At 46.0% G+C, this 18181-nt stretch overlaps 1 protein-coding gene across 1 annotated transcript in view; it reads right to left on the reverse strand.

Annotated features, from left to right (window-relative positions):
- Nucleotides 1–4985: 4985 nt before the first annotated feature.
- Nucleotides 4986–18181, reverse strand: part of SLC25A11 (solute carrier family 25 member 11) — a 41702-nt gene continuing 28506 nt past the window's right edge. Inside the window, exons 4-8 of the mRNA XM_069215671.1 lie at nucleotides 16739–16829; nucleotides 15423–15513; nucleotides 10919–11018; nucleotides 8668–8719; nucleotides 4986–7387 (exon numbers count right to left, since the gene is read on the reverse strand). Of these exons, the coding sequence (XP_069071772.1) occupies nucleotides 7232–7387; nucleotides 8668–8719; nucleotides 10919–11018; nucleotides 15423–15513; nucleotides 16739–16829 (490 nt within the window). The 3' untranslated portion in view covers nucleotides 4986–7231. The remainder of the gene's footprint in view (nucleotides 7388–8667; nucleotides 8720–10918; nucleotides 11019–15422; nucleotides 15514–16738; nucleotides 16830–18181) is intronic.

An 18181-nucleotide genomic window follows, 5' to 3' on the forward strand; every position in this document is an offset into this window, starting at 1 on the left:
GAGGTGCGAGCGACTTAAAGGGGTGGATGTAACCCTGGGGACCAAACCCATGGCTGAAAGTGAACGCCCTGAAGTATTTATCAAAGGACATGTAGCCACGGCTAGGACCGGAAAAGGCACTCCGCCAGGTCCAGAGGCGGGAGTTACGCCACTCGCCAGAGTATACTATGTCCACGGTCTAGGGCTGGTCTGTTGAAATACTACACACCGCTCACATGCCAGGATACCCGGGAAGGGATGTACGCGAGCAGTGCTTTAAATAGGCCGGTGCTGTCCGGTACGAGTACCCTGTGCTTCATTTGTAAATTAAAACGTGCCGGTGCTCTGACCCCTTCTCTTAAACACGCGGCTGCTGCAATCAAATGCGGGAACACGGAATACTGAGGCAGGTAATCCTAAAACCATATCGGGCCTCTTTAATCCATTTGAAGCCACTCCTTGTCCCTGCAGCTCACTCCTACAGCTTTCTCCCTTTGTGACACTTTTTCGTTTTTGTCTTCGTCCGCCTTTCCCATTTGTGTCTTTTGCCCGCAGCATTTGCTTGAGGCAGAGGAATAAGCGTCGGCCCCCCACAACACGTGCCGGTGCTCAGCACCGGAAACAAGAAGCACAAATTAAGCACTGGGAGTACCTCCACTTCTCTAATTTCAAAGGGAAAGTACCAGCAGTACTCAGCACCGCTGGAATACACTTAACGGCAGAGTACTGGCACCTCTCAGCACTGCTGTAATACCTTTAATGGGAGAGTAACTGCACTTGTCAGTACTGGTGGAGTACATTTAATGGGAGAGTACCGGCACTTCGTGGCATTGCTGCAGTACATTTAATGGGAGAGTACCGGCACCTCTCAGTACTGCTGAAACACACAATGGGCGAGTACTGGCACCTCTCAGTACTGCTGCAGTACATTTAATGGGAAAGTACCTGCACTTGTCAGTACTGCTGCAGTACATTTAATGGGAGAGTACCTGCACTTCTTAGCACCTTTGCAATATACTTAATGGGGAAATACCTGCACTTCTTGGCATTGCTGCAATACATTTAATGGGAGAGTACCTGCACTTCTCAGCACTGCTGCAATACATTTAATGGGAGAGTTTTGGCATTTCAGAGCACTGCTGTAGTACAGTTAAAGGGAGAGTTCCAGCACCTCTCAGTACTGCTTAGACATACTTATGGGAGAGTACTGGCGCTTTCAGCACTGCTGCAGTACATTTAATGGGAGAGTACCTGCACTTCACAAACGTGTGTTTGCACAAGGACTGGAATTACAAGTTGTTCCCTCGGAGTTTTTCTCTGATAAATTCCAGCAGGTCAAACCTGACGAAACGTATCGGGGGAGAGGCCCATAAAAAGTCAAAACATGCAGTACTTGGGGTGGTAAAATTCGATTCCACTGGGTATGCCTCATTTTAAACAGAATAACGTGTAATCACCAAGAATTATCTCACTTTTTAAATTCCGATCCCCGTGGTATTGGATTTTCAAAGCTGCGATCAAAATTTCCCAGCCAAGCACTCAGAATGAGGGCCCAACAACTGATTACCTGCACTTCTATAATTCCACGTAAAGCGCTAGCTGTGAGTGAGTGTAGGGACAGCCTTGAGGGAAAGCTCTAGATTAGAGCGACCTATTCTCCTGTCACTAGAAAGAGGTGGGAGCCGGGCTCTCAAACACAGCGAAGTGTGCATGTACCTGTCAGACAGGGCTTGGCAGGGGCCCAGGAACCTGGAAATGTCCCTGCTGGAAATCAGCCACCTCTCGCCACCATTTCCAGGACTGATTCCGAATGAAGGTCAGTGCAGAACTGATTCCGAGTGAAGGTCAGTGCAGAACTGATTCCGAGGGAAGGTCAATGCAGAACTGATTCTGAACGAAAGGTCAACACTGGCTTCCATTTTTAATTAGTACTTTAAACCAATGCTCAGTTGTTCCGCTGCAATCTCACTTTTTTAGAGGTAGGAAACAAACAAAGAGAAATGCATAGCGTCACACATTATCAATAAGGAAAGGAAAGGAGTTGTGGGATTGGAGCAAAAGCCCCTTTCCTTCGGAGTACTAAAGCCACACACAACCAAAGATCTGATACAGGACACCATCTCTGGCTATTAGGGGCATCTTACTTACAGGTATGGAGGCGGTGGGCGGCAAGGTAGAGGGTTCAGCTGACCAAGGGGTACAGGACCCTTGAGAGGTCGAAACCTGAGAGTGTGGCTTTTTAAATTGGAGAAATTAGTTTTATGTCCAAAAACTATTTTTTTAATAAAACTGTGATATGGCATGAATAGTTAGGCCCCAGATTTCTTTCAAATGGTGGGTGGCTATCACAAACCTTCTGGGAGAGTGTCAGGCTGCCATGCTGTGCTTGCTCAGTGCAACAAAGGACTGAGATTAAAACATTTCCAGGGTTGCTTTCAGCTTCCAAGTCTAGCCTAGACATAGTCTAGCATTTCGGGCTGGATTGTTCTTATTGGAGCAGGACTAGGTCTGATTTGCATATGTGAAAGTAATGAAAGCACACTCCTGAAAATAGAAGAGTGTCTGTCTGGTATTCAGGCCAACGCTGCCACCCAGTCTCCAGGGTGGACGGCAGAGAAGACCTGGGTCAGGGTGAGCATGCTGAATATTTCCCTCAGGAGGAATCCATTGAGAGGGAGAGCGAAGGTGTAAAATCCTTTGTTGGCAAAAGAAAGTAGCGGGAGCAGCAGTCACAATGTGCTTCTGGCATCAGCACTCTCTCTATGGCTCCTTTGGCCGAAGAGCCTTCATGTCCTGCCACAAAAGGGACAAACTGTTCTCAGTCAGCTGTTCTGAGGATGGTGGGAAGGGTGGTGGGGCTTTGAGCAGAGGTAAAGTGTAACCTCATCGGACAATCTGCAACACCCACTTGTACAAAGTGATAGCCTGCCACCTGGTCAGAAAATGGTAGATCCTGCCAGAGACAGGGTAGCTGTGTGCCGCAAAGGACACACCAATTCTTAGGGGTTAGGGCAGCTGGAAGGGCGGGCATCTGGGCGGTACGCTGCCTCAATGACCATGATAGCTGTGGGTACAGCGAGGCAGCCATGAAAGGGCCGAGGAGAATGTGGAGCTGGTAGCCCCTGCTGGAGATGTGAAAAGCCACTACCATGGCCAAGAAGGGGACGAAACTGAGGATGCTGGCACTGGTGGAGGACACGGGCCCGAGGAAGGCAATGTGGCCCTCCTTTCGTTAAAGAGCTCTAGAGCCAATTCTGCCTTACCATCAAACAGACGGGAGCTGTCAAACTGCATGCCCATCAGGCCAGCTTGAAGATCTCCCTAAAATCCAATAGATTGCATCCAGTCATGCACACGGATGGCCACACTGGTGCCAATGACTGTCCACAGATTAGGTGGTTCCACGCCCAGAACAAATCGTGAATTTAGACGCGTGATACCCATCCTGGATGGCCTACGAAATTACGGCACAAGCCTCATCTGGGATGACCGGCGAGACTAGGGTAGGGGAGTCCCATAAGGCTTGCGTATACCATCCTAGATGGCAACTGGCATTCAATGACTGCAATGCAAGACCTGTAGACGAGAAAACCCTCTACCAAAGAAACAGCTCTCTCGCTTCACGTGGTGATTTGGTACCAGACACTTTTCTACCATGGTGCAGAGGTGAAACACTGAGTTGGGCAGTCTTACCGTTTGTATCTTCGAGGCACTGAGCGCTGGTGGTGTATTTGCTATCTATGAATTGTGAAACTGATAAACTGATCTCATGTTATGTTTCATAATCTGGATATGCAACATAACACCATGTGGCAAGTTTTCCATTTTATCCAGACTTAACTATCTGGAAACTATGCTCTATTTAGCTGTACTACAGACGAACAACTCTCTGTGTTTGAAAACCTTTCATACAATCCTAAGGAGGTCAGGACTTTGAAGTATCATTATTAGCACCACAGAGAATGAGGACCACTGAGTTGATAAAGTATTAAAAATCTAATTATATCCTCGTGCCTGCTCAGTCATTAATGCTTCGGCTTTCTGATGGACGAAATTTCAATGGAGATGCTTTAATGCAGTGCTGAAATGTATACCGAGTCTGGCTGAATGAATGAATGACAACGCTACGCACTAGTAAGGAGTATGCCCCGTTTAAGGGGGTAAGGACACCTGGATGAATGAATAACAGCGCTACGCTCTAGTAAGGAGCATGCCCCGTTTAAAGGGGGAAAGGACTTCTATTGGCAGTAAATGCCCTACTGAATGAGCCATGGGCCAGATGTGCCAATGAATGGCAAATGCCCAACCAGAAAGTTTGGCCTGTCTGACCTGCATTAGAAATAACTTGCCCAAGGCCAGCGCATAATGTAGGTCATATCCCTGACTTAATCTTGCGGTACCCCTTCCTCTCGTGCCCGGATGACCGTGAAGCGTCCACATGCGGGACCAAAATACCTTGAACCAAAAGCATAAAATGCCCAGCAGGGTTATTTACAGAAAAAGGAAAGATTTCAATTTTGTCTATGAGATTGTAGCCCACAAAATTTAAGGACCTCGAAACACCGGTCGTGAATTACTGGGCTAGCGGAGAACATCAGATCAGATGCTCAAATTTGCCAACAGCCCTGTTTCCTGTGACAACACGAGCAAAAACCAGAGACCAGCTTTATTAGTGCGGTACTTACCTGCTATGATAAACATTAAAAAAAAACACAATGTAACCCCATTTCTGAGCAAAAAGTTTAAATCCTGGGCCCATGACCTAGTGAATTTTTAACACCGACGGCGTAAAAGGAACTCTAGGTTGCCTCTGATTTATTATCTAAACAAATGTGGCCACCTACCTTTGGATCAAAAACAAGTTAAGGAAACCAACAGCCTTACTACGATAATTACAGAGCAGAATCTGCCGACACATTATAACTTCAGTCCTGTTTTTGTTCACCCACTAACCTCATCCATTCTGACCCATTTGGAAACACCAAGACACACAAACACAGCCAAAGTGGTTTTACAGTATGCTTTTAATAAAGTATTTTTGTGTATAGTAGCTTACGTCGTCATTTTTGTGGCCGCAGCACACTTTGAAATTGTTTTAATGCCGGACCTCCGCATCCCCAATCTGGGTGTGCGTTTTATCTCCAAAGTATCTTCCACCCCATGAACCAAACGTTTCAAACTGCAATTCCACCACTTAAGAAAACCAATAGCACACACACAGGGAGGGGAGTATAAGGACTGCAAATGATCGTTGAGGAGGTGGAGAGCTTGGGACGAAATCTTTACAGAGAAAATAGCTTTTCCAAGAAAAAAATAAAATGCAGCCAAACAGAGGCTACACACTGTGCTCACATGATGCGTGTGAAGGTTGGACCAGTGGGTGTCAAGGAGGCAGATGGGAAAATACCATCTTTCTGTTACTTCCTCCGGAAGGAAGAAACAAAAAAAATGATGAGTAAACAAAAAACGTCTATTATGCACAAAACCCAAGTCCAGAGATAAGAGAAGTCTCTTGTTTTAGGAGAACCACCAAATATCCAGGATCTAACGCATCAGTTTTTTTCTAGTTCGTTAATGACCAGTGTGTGTCTGGTCTCTCCACATAATTACCCAGAATGCTCTCTGCCCTGTATTTTTGACTCAACAGCTTGGCATTTAAATTATCCTTCCCCAAACCTTCGATGAGTGAAGGAGAGAGCTTCACAATCAGAGTTTAGGGCTAGATGTACAAAGCTTTTTTTGATGTACCAAGCCCCATTTGTGATTCAGTCATCTATTACCGGACCGAAATTAGGTTTGTGATTCGGTATTAGGAAGGGGCATGTTCAGGGCATCTCTTCCTAAGATGTATATCTTGCCCCAGGATGCTCCAGGCATGGTGCCCAGGCACATAGTTGTTCTGGGTAGAAAGAGCCATGGGAGGCGAGGCAGAGGACATTAAGTTATGTCAAATTAGGCATGGTAAAGACCAGCACTCTTGGGGATAAGACGTAATGCGTGGAAACGCTAGAGCGGCATCTCAGCCGAGGATTGTCTCCTAAAGCGGAATGGCCTATCGTACCAAGGTCCAGGAGCTGCAGTGAAATGGTGTTAAGCCCCTTTCTAGAAAAGCATTATTGTCTAAGAGCTGTACAGGACTGTCAGTCCTTCCCTGGTCGGCTCAAGGCAAAGGCTCATTTGACCAACAGAACAACATCAGCAATCAGCACATGGAGGGAGAAGCATGGCGAGGCATGGACCCGGTGAAAGCCCACACGGGTCGTGCATCACACGACAGTGAATATTTAATGGAAATCCAAGTCAGCTATGTCTACAGATGAAGGACTGTTGAAAGCCCAACGAGCATCTACCAGTAGAGAAGGTGTCTACCAATAAACAGAGGTAGCTCATTCGGTATCTGTACATAGGAGCTATTGCAGCCAGGCCATGCACACTGCACTGTGAGTTTCTTAAATTAACAACACCTGCAGATAACAGGCCAGGCAGCGGTTTACAACTCATCTAGTCATTGATATGTTTTGTTGCTCTTCTTTGACTGTCGCTAGAGGTTATTCTTCTCAGAGTGTGAACATTATACATAAAATTAACTGCTGCCGTGGCCCGCAAGGGGAGTGCACAAGCCTTTAAAAAAAAGTTGCTTTAATGGAGGCTCATGGTGACCAGTGATCAGTGACCATGATGTTCAGATGGAGTCTTCCACTCTTTAGGATTAACAAGCCTATATCTGAAACTGTGCACCCTACAGCTTGTTGCGCGGAAGCTGATGCGGTTCTGTTTTGGAAAGTTAAGTGCTTTTTCGTTCCTCGTTTGGTGAGTGTGTTTCGTGAAGTGGTCACGAGCCTTTGCCAAAAGCTCTGGGGCCTTTGGAGTGCGAAGCTAGCATGCGCTGGTCATCGCGCCTTCTCACCCTGCTCTGTAGCCCACTGCAATCACAAGCTCTGGTACGCCTTTAACAGTTGCAAAGAATGAAACTCTTCCTCAAGGAAAATGATGGTCAAAAACTCTGTTCGAGCCTCCCCGCGAAGCCTCGCGGAGAACCACACATGGCAGCTACTCGAGGGAAAGCTCCTCAAAGTGACTACTTTTGGGTCCAACGTTCGCCCACACTGGTTGGTCGCTTCGTGTTCTCGACCACCCCAAGTGCCTGATGACCGCATCTCTACCGTCAGTGTTTGTGTCAGTGGTTGTAATCCAGCGTAAGGAGTGTCGGCAGGCGGCCCGTGGCTGGAGATGGCTCAGTGCCTGGCCTTCCTCAGGCGCTCAGGAAGAACTTCTTGTAGTATTTGTTCATCTGCTCGAGGAAGATGAAGGTCAGGACAGTGTGGGGTCCCAGTCGAGCGTAGTAAGGGGTGAATCCTTTCCAGAGGCTAAAGAAGCCTTCGTAACGGATGACTTTCATCAGCACATCCTGCAAAACATGAACAAAAATTGATCTCACTGTTTCCAGTGCTACCATTCTCAGTCAGACCAAGCAAATGTCACACAAGAGCTCCTCCCTGTGGCCTCAAGGAAGACGGCCGCAAGGGCTCAGTAGGCAAACACAGAAACACAATGAAAGCAACAACCACTCACAGCTCTGGGATGCACCTTCAACTAGGAGCTGCAGAAGTCTGGGAGCAAAGGGGGAGGGGATAAGGTGCAAATGGATACAAACGATTTTGCTTTACATCTTCCTAACTTTTCCCTCCCTTACTTCTGATATACTCTGACACAAAGTTTTAACTCGCTGCAGAACCTTCTTGCTTTTCTGAACTCTTGCTGGTGGGACTTGTGTGGATTCCCAATGACCTGTCCTGAGAAGCTGAGCCCTAAGATGAAGTGGTCCATTTGACATGATGCCTGGGCCGGCCTCTTGAATACAGCTGTTTTCTTTCCTTTTTTCTTCAGAATCTTACTTTAGACTCCACTTAAGCCCCCCAAAATCCCTGCATCAGAAGGATTTCAGTTAGGGTCTTTCCAAAGCAACTTCCCTCCTTGCTCTCATCTACTCACCTTGTGGTGCTCCACTTCAGACTCACTTCTCTTGTTTCTGCTACCAATGTAGCCCGCTTTAATGGGGGAGGGATGGGCAGCAAATCATGACTGTCCCGAGAGATGCTTCAATAATTTTCAGATCTACAAAGAGTCATGAGAAGGGGACTGCGTAACATGATGGGAGGAAGGCATGCTGGCTATGCGTAGAGTGGTCTACGGGCACCAGTTATACTGAATACCTCGGTAGCCATTGATTGGTTAGCTACTCTTGAAAAGTATAAGAGATATTGACTGGGGATGCTGCATGTGCTTAATAGCTGGCATAAGGAGCACTTCAATAGGGTGCGGCCAAGCTTCACCCAATGTTTGTCCCAACTACTTTCCCATCCAGCACTCCAAACCTTATGCTGCTGAGGCACGCACTACCGTGCCTCGTACCAACAAGCAGAAGCAGACATGAGTGACTCTCTTACTGCAGCTCTGAGCTGCCCATCTGTAACCTCCAAGTGCTGTTAGGCAGCTCCAAGGGGCCGTGCAGGTCTACAGCTCGCAGGAATTATACCAAATGCCAGCTCTGAATGTCTATGGTATGACGAGAAAACTCCTTGTGCACTGGGATGTCTGTAATGAATGTGATATGTCCACTTGAGATACCCAGAAATATAATATTCTGCCTGAATTTCCATTCAATTATTCCATGGAAAAGCCACTCACCAGTCCATTTTTGTACTCCGGTTTTCCATCAATCATCCTCATGTTCTGGATTCTGGGAAATAAATAAAAAACAGTAGTAAATAGGATCAGAGGGGGACAGACAGAGTATGTACAGAATCACACACAATCCAATAGGATGGAAAAACTAATAACCAAGGCACACACACATGCAGACCAAGCAAGGAATCTTCCTGGGAAAACCAGCTTACTCACTTCTTGAACCCTGCAGTGCACAGTCAAAGATGCGAGCGTAAAAAATAAAAAACAGTAGGTGCAGTGCTGGAGAACCAGTGCACAGAAGCACTAGAAATACAACTGAAAACATCCTGATGTGTGCAGACATGCAGAATCCATCAGAGTTCAAAAGGGGCCACAGACAACGCCAAATACCAGGAAGGGAAAGATGTGTAAGGATGAAAGACTGAAGGTAAGTAATAAACAGAAAACGAAGTGACTGTTACTTTTAAACACTTGCAGAAAAAATAGAATATCACAGAACTCTGCTACATAACAGCTTGTTATTTAACAGCGAACACCAGTGTTGTTGAAAAATCATTTGAGTCATTGGGTATTCATTTTTGCCATTATGATTTATTCCAGTGTAAGTTGTTAGCAAATCTGCAAACAGCTGGGTTTTCAAAATGGACTCATTATATCCAGATTTCGGTGTGATACTCTCCAGAGTGCATCTGGTTGTGCATGCCTACTAGGCCCGCTTGTCCATTAGTACGTGGGGTTGTACGATACCCAATGGCAGGACTAGGAACAGAGCCTTAGAAGCTCATAGTAGAAGGTGGTCCTACGTGGTGCACTCGTGAATGACCGCGCCCCCATACCCGACCCCCTTGCAGCTATGGATGCCTCAGAGTCCTGTAAATGCCCTGGAGCCCCAGTTACTACTGCACTTCCAATGAAGAACAAAGCTACTCTCCTCGCACACTTTCTCCAAGGGTAGCTAAGCAAAAAATCCAATGCTTATTCTATAAGCTGTCAGTAGGCCAGGAACTCTGATACATTAAGACAGTAATCAATACAACAAACTACAAGGTTCTAACACTACTGGGACCAAGAAATAACCCAAAATATTCATTACAATAAAAAGAACATTGTGGTCAAAGTGAAATGCTTTATTCTGGGGGAAGGATTGGGAGATCCTGGCTGGCTTCAGAAACACTTGGGTCTCAATTCTCTCACTAGGGACGTTTACAGGTCCCAGTCACTGGATCTGAAAGTGCCAGACCGCGTGCTATCAATGCATGTAACATGCTACGATACGTATGCCCTCTATCCTAATTTCTCAGTGAAACATTGGTGGAAGTGGCAGTTCTAAGGGTCAGCAAATCCTCAAAAATGTGATCAAAAACCCAAGCCCAAAACACGTCACCAAAAAGAAAGACTGGGATCCACACTGAAAGAAAAGAAAATGCCAAATTTCCAGTCAATTTAGAAGGAGTACTGACATGATGGGTGAGATGCTGTACGGCAGGGTCATAATTCGATGGACACAAACTGTAGAAAATGATCTCCCGACCCAGGGGATGGTGAGGACTTGTATATTGATGACATAAATGGAGCAGCAGACAGTGTTGGAACATTACTTCATGAAGTGCTGGCGCAGTAAACACCTTTTGGATTATGGGGGCATCCACAGGACCTCAGGCGGCAAGCGGGCCCATCAGTTCCCAGGAGAAATGGTGGAGAAAGAATTTAGGGTTGAATTTGAGTTGTGTCGTTTATCCTTTGACCACAATCGCTCCAGAACCGTATGATTAAAAAAATGGTACAAACTGTTCTGAAATCTAAGCATCAGCTTCAGTCAAGCCCCCGAGGGCGGGGGGGGGGGTTGAAAACCCCTCAAGACCTTCTCAGGGTGGAAAAGGGGTGATGTAGGCTGTTGCAATCTTACAAATGGTGCAGCTGGACCAAGGTGATGGAGTCTCACTACATGTGCAGTCTGAAGTTCTCTTGCTTGCCTTCAAACCTCGGATCCGTGTCCTTCCAGTAAGATAGTTCCCAGACTTCGGGGTGCGCTTTCTTGCGCAAACCCTTCCACAGCAGCCTGCTTCTGCTGAAGCTTGCTTTCTCTTTCATGTTGTCTTATCTCTATAATAAAGTTACTTCAGGAACAAACTTATAGCACCACAAGTCTCCATGAACCAAGCTAGCTCTTTACAAAAATATCTATTTTTACTGTGGGGCTTTGTCAGCCATAAATACCACTCTCTCTTGTAGGGCGCGTTCAGTTACTCACCTCGTTTTTGCAATGTCCACTGGCATGGAGGCCGCTGTGGTCACGAGCCCGCTGATCATACTGGCACAGAAGTGGCAGAGGATGCCATCGCGAAAGTAGCCTGCACACAAAGAATTAAGATTGTCAGTGCTCACCTCTGCCACACTGGCCTATAACAACTCTGAACTTCTAAAAAAAGAAAGACACAAACTTCCTACTAGTCCTTTCTCTGTGCAAACTTATCAGACAGCTTCTAACTCTGGAAGCACACTCCACTTTAAATTCTGCTCCACAGAGGGCCTTTGCAATTCATAAATTGTATTAGCCTGAGATCTTGCTTGCTTTTCTGAGATATGTACTGGAGCAAACAATGAATGGTATTTTATTCAAAATCAGTAAACCGTCACAGATATAATCCAGGTTCTTAAAGCAAAAAGATAGGCTGCAACCCAGCAGAGATGATTCCCATTATTGAACCAACTCATTTGTAGAATACCAGCTGCCAAGACCACCTAGGACTCTTCCTCAGACATTTGCAGGACGGTGAAGGGGCGAAAGCACTCATATTCCATGTTTTAGGGCATAAAATGGAACTGCCTGCGAAATGGACATCTATGATCTTGAAAGTGGACAATCTAAAATATGAGTTAGCTGAATAAAGGCATTGTGGCTAATATTGCTTTTAACAATATATTCTTTCAGTCACTAACGCTCCATTTGCACACTTTCTTTTTATAATGTAATTTTAAATTGGAAGATCCTTCCAAATGAATGGAAGAGATGGAGCCAGACCAAGGGGTAAGTGCACAACACACCGCAAGCACGGAGCACTACTGCGCAGTCACCACGATACTCACTATAATGCAAACAAACAAAGGTCTAAATGTTCGTGGGAACATTTTAGATGATGCTTTGAACAAAAACTATATCAAATTATTCCCAGATTACATTTCCATCTGGATTAATGCTATTTTCAAACCAGGAGACTTTCCCACTTTATTTAAAAAAAAAAAAAAAAGAGACAGTGGTACGGTTGGTAAAACAATAAATAAAAGCCTAGACTTGTCCCTAAGCTACCACAAAATAGTACGCCTGTTTTGAATTTCCAGTTTTGGGGGAAAATTAGCAGAAACAAAATTAACAAATCAGATATAGAACTACAGTGAGAAGAATCTGATCTTTGCTGCCTGTCTATCAGTCGCCAGTCCTCTGGATGGTAGCAACCCTGGGAAACAAGCGTCATTCGTCGGCTGTATTCATAGGGGGTTTCTGCGGCAGTGATCCTGAATGGGACACCGCTGACCACGGGCTGGTGTGTGCAGACTAGAGACTGAGGTAAGAGTGGGGGTCTGAGCACTGGACTGGGGGGAAAAAAAACTCTTCACAACGCTGCTCGAAACCCACTGCGACATAACAATGTGGTCCAAACCACGTCTTTACAAGGCATTTCTTTACCATGCAAGTGACTGCAACGACTTCCTTAAGGAAAGTGTTGTTGGACTTTAAGTACTTTCCCTACTGCGGCCAGTCTGGAGTTGGAATAGTAAATTATAATATTCCAAAGTCTGGAGCTTTCACTTAGGTAAGTGATTGTGACGACATGCGTGATAAAGGAATGCGTTTTAAAGACATATTTGTGCTTCAGACCACTTTGTTAAGGCATGCGTAGTAAATGCATGCGTACTTCCAACATACAACCCTGGACTGGATCCATTCATTTTCAAATGACCCAATGCAGTGTGTCCTGTGTGGTCACTTTTGATCAGTTGTCCACCCTCTGTGCAGTATTTTTACACAAGGCTATGCTCTTTCACCCTTTCTAGTTACCATGTACGTAATTCCCTCCATCGTCGACTGATGGACTGGCGTTTCAAATGCACACAAATGATACTCAGACTTTGTGGGATTTGTAAGATCCTTCTACAGTTAGCAATCAACGTGATCAGTTGTTTATCTGGGCTAGGCATCCAAAGCCATGAAGTAAGGTTCGCCAATATTTGGCAATCAAGGTAGGCACCCACAGCCGTTAAATGAGGCTTATCGGTCTTTTGGTATATTGTGAGGCACCCACAGCCACGGAATAAGGCTCACCGGTCTATGCATCTCCTGCTAGGCACTCACAGCCATGAAATGAAGCTCATCATCTCTGGTTATACCGCTACTGATGTACATGCATGAAATGTAACTCACTGGTCTCTGTATACCCAGATGGGTATCTACAGCAGTCAAATGTAGCTGTATGTTCTGGTATACCCAGCTACGTTCCCTCAGTCCTGAAATGAGGCTCATCGGTCTCTGGGAATCCTGATAGTCACCCACCACCATGGAAGAGGCACACAGGTCTCTGGATATCTTATTAGGCAGCCACGACAATGAAATGAGGCTCACCCCACTCTTTGGGTATCCCATCCTCCTGGTCCTCGACTTCTCTGCCACGTTTCTAACACCGTCTCCCACCACACACTCATCGCCAGACTACACACAGCAGGAATACAAGGACCAGCACTCAAATGGAGAGCTTCCTTCCTCTCCTGAAGAGCACAATGAGTCAGGTTTGTGCTGATCATATTAGAACCCAAGGACCTCCTCTCTGGAGCCACACAGGGATCATCACCCAGCCCCACACTCTAAGATGTACATGACTCCCCCGGCTAACATCGTCAGATTCCAAGGAATCAATATCTCCTACGCTGACGACACCCAGCTCATTTTTTCCCTCTCAGATGACGCCGCCACCACCAAGAGAAACTTCAAACAATGCGTGGCCAAGTGGATGTAAGAAAACTGCTTCAAGCGCAACACAGATAAAACAGAAGTACTTATCTTTGGGAATAAAAGCTCAACTTGGGACTCCACCTGGTGGCTTTCCTAACGCCCAACCACGCACAGAGCAAAGGCCTAATTCTGGACATCAATCTCACCATGAAGTCGCAGGTCAAAGCCGCTCCCACTGGAAACCAGACGCACCGTCACGCAGGCCCTAATCATAAGCAGACTGGACAATGGCAAAACACTATACGCCGGCATCCCAAACCACCTTCTTCACAGACTTCAAACCATCCAAAAAGCTGCTACCAGACTCGTCCTCGATCTCCCATGCAAAACTCACACCACACCGCGCTTTAGAGATCTCCATCGGCTCCCCAGCCACAAGGGCTGCCAGTTCAAACTTTTCACACAGGCATTCAAGTTTCTACAGAACACAGGACCCGCATACCGGCTTCACTTCCACCAACCCACCAGACGACTTTGCTCAACATAACTCCCACTTGCGCGCACACACCCCACCGACACAGAAGCACAGTGGGGCGATCATTCTCCTACCAAGCTGCCAAATCCTCGAACAACCTCCCCCAACACATCAGGGTCTCCTCCTCACTTCTTGAATTCTGCAAGATGTTGAAGACCTGTTTTTTCAATTCGTTTCTTGCAAGACTATCAAGACTGTACTCGGGCCCAGTCTCACCACAGAGCTACACTCTCCTGCTCAGGGCCTGGATACCCTCATGGGCGACAAGCAGTGCTCTGCAAATCTATTTTACATTACAGCTAGGACCCACAGCCATGAAGAACGAGTATCTTACCTTCGGTAATCTCTTTCTGGCGGATACTTAAACCATAGATTCTTCGCCTTGTGAACCACCATCCCCCCCGGCACCAAACTGCATCCAGAGATTTTTTGCAGCGTTGCTTCCATTTGCTGGAAGTTGGCATTGGGCAGCTCCTCCACACCCCAGAAGTGACACCGAAGCCACATATATGCGCCACCCCTGTGTGCTGTCCGTTACTTTATTTATGCATCTTTGGGCACTGATCTGAAACTTGCCCCGTCAACTTTTTCTCGCCTGATAAGTTTGTTTTAAACATTGTCTCTCAGTGCGCAAGGGAATAGGTCTACTCTAAAGACCACAGGGTTTAAACCTTGTAGGGACTGTCATACACAGATGTCTGTGACAGATTCCCACCAAGTATGCCTCTAGTGTCTATGGTCTCTGCACACCTCCAAGTTGTGCGAGGATCCTGCCTAGAAAGCTTGCCAGTCTGTGTAGATTTCGATGATTCAGAGCCAGGAAATGGGTCTAGCTGGTCTTCAAGTATCCCGGCCAAGCACCCAGTGCAGTAAAGCAGACTCTCTGGGAACCCTTCATCTTGAGTGGAAGCTCCCTTGACACAGAATCCTCCGACAAAATCCTAAAAAGAGGCTCAATGGTTTATCACAGCTGTAATGCCGACAAGAAGCCGGAGCTTTAGCTTATACTGACAAGAAAGGGAACACTACAGAAGCCCCCTTTCTGTTACTCTGCTCTTCACAGGCTCACTTGTAATCCAAAGCAATCAGGCTGATCTACAACAGAAAGCAGTATCCTTGTGGTTATTGTTCTGATTAGCACTCGTTGATGCTTTCCAAGGATGAGTCCACCCTGCCCCACTCCCACCCAGATCATGAGTCCACCTGAGCCGGATCACATGCGAACGATCCCACTGGTGCATTGAGAGATGAATAAAGGGGCATAAAGGGGCTTACCTGAATCCAGTAAGAACTGTTTGGACTGGGAGTAGGAGGCCAGCTGAGCCGCGTTCACCACAACTGCTCGTGCCATGGTGGGAACACAACCCTGAAAAAGACATGGCCACAGTCATCGAAAGCACGGTACTCAAGGTAACGGTGGACGGCGAGGGATAGGGTATACATGTCAGAAGCTTCCTATCACAAGAGGTGGCTAGCGTCAAACAACGTAAACGGTACAGAGAGTACAAGAAAATATAATCCTTTATCATGTACAGACAGTGAAGTGGATCATACTGAAACAAGGTTGTCACCCCACCCCGTTTCCCTGCAGCCTTTTATCCAGGAGGTGCATCTCAGATGTAAGGACAGAAGGAGTGGAGAGACTCCCTGAAGGAGGATTTGGAAAGTGCTACTGTTCAGGACAGAGCTGTGTTCTTTTATGAACTACAACCACTTACCTAATGGAGATGAAGCTCTCAAAGACAGACCAGAACCAAGGAAGACACAGAAGGAAGGCAGGAAGGGCCCTTCCTTCATTGCCATCCCTCATCTCTTCATACAGGACCTTCCCACAAGGGTGATCTGTGGTCTTTACACTCAGTAAACAGGTGACTGAGCACTCCCATCTGCATGGCAGCAGTGCAGTGAAACCCGGGTGATCCCAACTCCTTAACTAAAATAGAAGGACCCAAAAACTTTCTTTGCACAACACTGCACCACAACTGCCTTCTTCCTGGAAGGCTGTTCCTGAACACTCCTGGTGGGCCAAGGAGTGGTTTCCCACACCCACACCTCAAAGCTGTCTCAGGTCTTCCAGTTCACTACAAGAGGTTGCTTCAAGAAGAAGAGTGAACTGATGATGCCTTGTAGCCAACATCGGAATAGATTTTTTTTTTAAAATACCACATTAATGCCAAAAATACAGCTATGCTCACAGGGAAACATTCACTTTATGAGTGCAAGAGATTAATGGGGTTGAACATGTGCTACGTGTGTGTAATGGGAGAGAGGTACTAAGTTTGTGTTAGTACTGAGAGGATGGCTGAACCTGAACTAGCTGTTGTTGAATTAAGAGTGTGTGCGCTGCATGTGCTTGAACTCAGCCTGGGGCTCAGAGTGGGCTAGCTGTAGAGGTTCTGAGCATTTGCTAGGTGCGCGTGTATAGAGAATGAAGGCTTCGGTTTGTGCTAGCTTTTCTGGTAATTAAAGAGGTCTTCAAATTTAGCAAATGTTATTCTCCTGGGTTGAAAGGAAAAAACTGTATCTGTTTCCAAGTGTAAGCAATCACATTAAAGGCATCCAAGGTAATTAAAGTATAGATTCTACGCTACCCGCCACATGGTGGTAATGCCCTCTTCACGTGTTATCCTGATCAGTGCATTGAAGACGTTGGTGTAACCCCGCCGCTGATCCAAAGGAAGCCTGTGAAGGAGAAAAACAAAGCAATTAGTCACAAATATGTGCAAGATCTGCCTGGAACGATCACTATGAATTTTATTCTAGAATCCGCCTTCCTACCTATGAGAATAACAACTAACAATAGTCATTGCATGGGCAGCTTCTTTGGAAGACACACCTATGAGAATATTCTTCACCTATGAGGCCAGGAAGAGGCCTTAATAATAAAGGCTAGGGAATAAGGCTCAGGATGTGATGCTTTGTTTAGGCTCTAATGACCACAATAAGTTTAACAAATCTCTTGAACAGTATTTGTTTCTTAGATATTATTATGAAGAAAGGATTGATAGGGTGGCACCCTAGCACATTCTGAAGGGTGAGGACAAGTGACTGTAACAGGAAGCACCATTGTTACCAGTTTCTTCCCCAGTATCAGATGTTCTTTAGAGTCAGGTGTGTTAGGCCAGAAGACCACACAGTGAGTTTCAAGAGAAGAGGCCACAGATGAATCATTGTTCACACAAAGAACTTTCAAGGGTACTTTGAACCACCTTAGCATGAGCCATAAAGCAAATTCAAGTGTGGAAAAATCTCCCCATAGATGAATTCCTTTTGGAAATTCATAAAGAACTATCAAGACCCTGCTGTTACGCTACTGCTTCTTGAACGAGCAGGTCTAGGAACTCAAGGGGGGTCTGCGAACAGATACATTGATACTTAAAACTACAGTTTTTCAGAATCTGTCGTAGTTTAAATTCTTTGAATAGTTCCTCATCAATCGGCTGGGAATAGGTGCGGATTTTTTTTCATTATTATTAAAGCAGTGTTCAAGTAATCCAACTACTTCACAGATGTGTTTCAACCCCAGATCAAGCGTTGATGGCCCTTAAGATCTTCTTCCTCTCCCCTTCATCTGTCCCTTACTCCCCAGGAACCACTTCCAACTCGCTCACCCTCTCCACTACAAAGGCCATCTTCGAATACAGAGCTCAAATTGCAAATTACATTACCCTCCTAACGGAGGAGGCTGCAAATCTGTGGAACACGCCAATGCCAGAGGACTGGTCAATACATCTAAGTGCCTTTTCCACCTTCTGCACAGCATCTTTCATAGATCACCATACCTTGAACAGCCATATAAATATGACGTGGGTAAGATATGATTTGAGCGCTCGTTAGATCCTAGGCAAACTTAAATTCATATGGAGAATCCAGCCCCTCTCCTTGGTCAGCAAATGAGGGTGCATTTTCATCCCCACGCTTGTTTGAAATTAGTGAAGATCATGTGATGTGGGGAAAGGCTGCAGCCTTATAAGTCAAGGTGCAACAGTCTGCATTTGTCTTAATTGTGTCTCATCAAATCAGAGGTCGGTAAA

This window comes from Pleurodeles waltl, chromosome 12 (assembly GCF_031143425.1).
Source record: "Pleurodeles waltl isolate 20211129_DDA chromosome 12, aPleWal1.hap1.20221129, whole genome shotgun sequence".
In the NCBI taxonomy this organism is placed as follows: Eukaryota; Metazoa; Chordata; class Amphibia; order Caudata; family Salamandridae; genus Pleurodeles; species Pleurodeles waltl.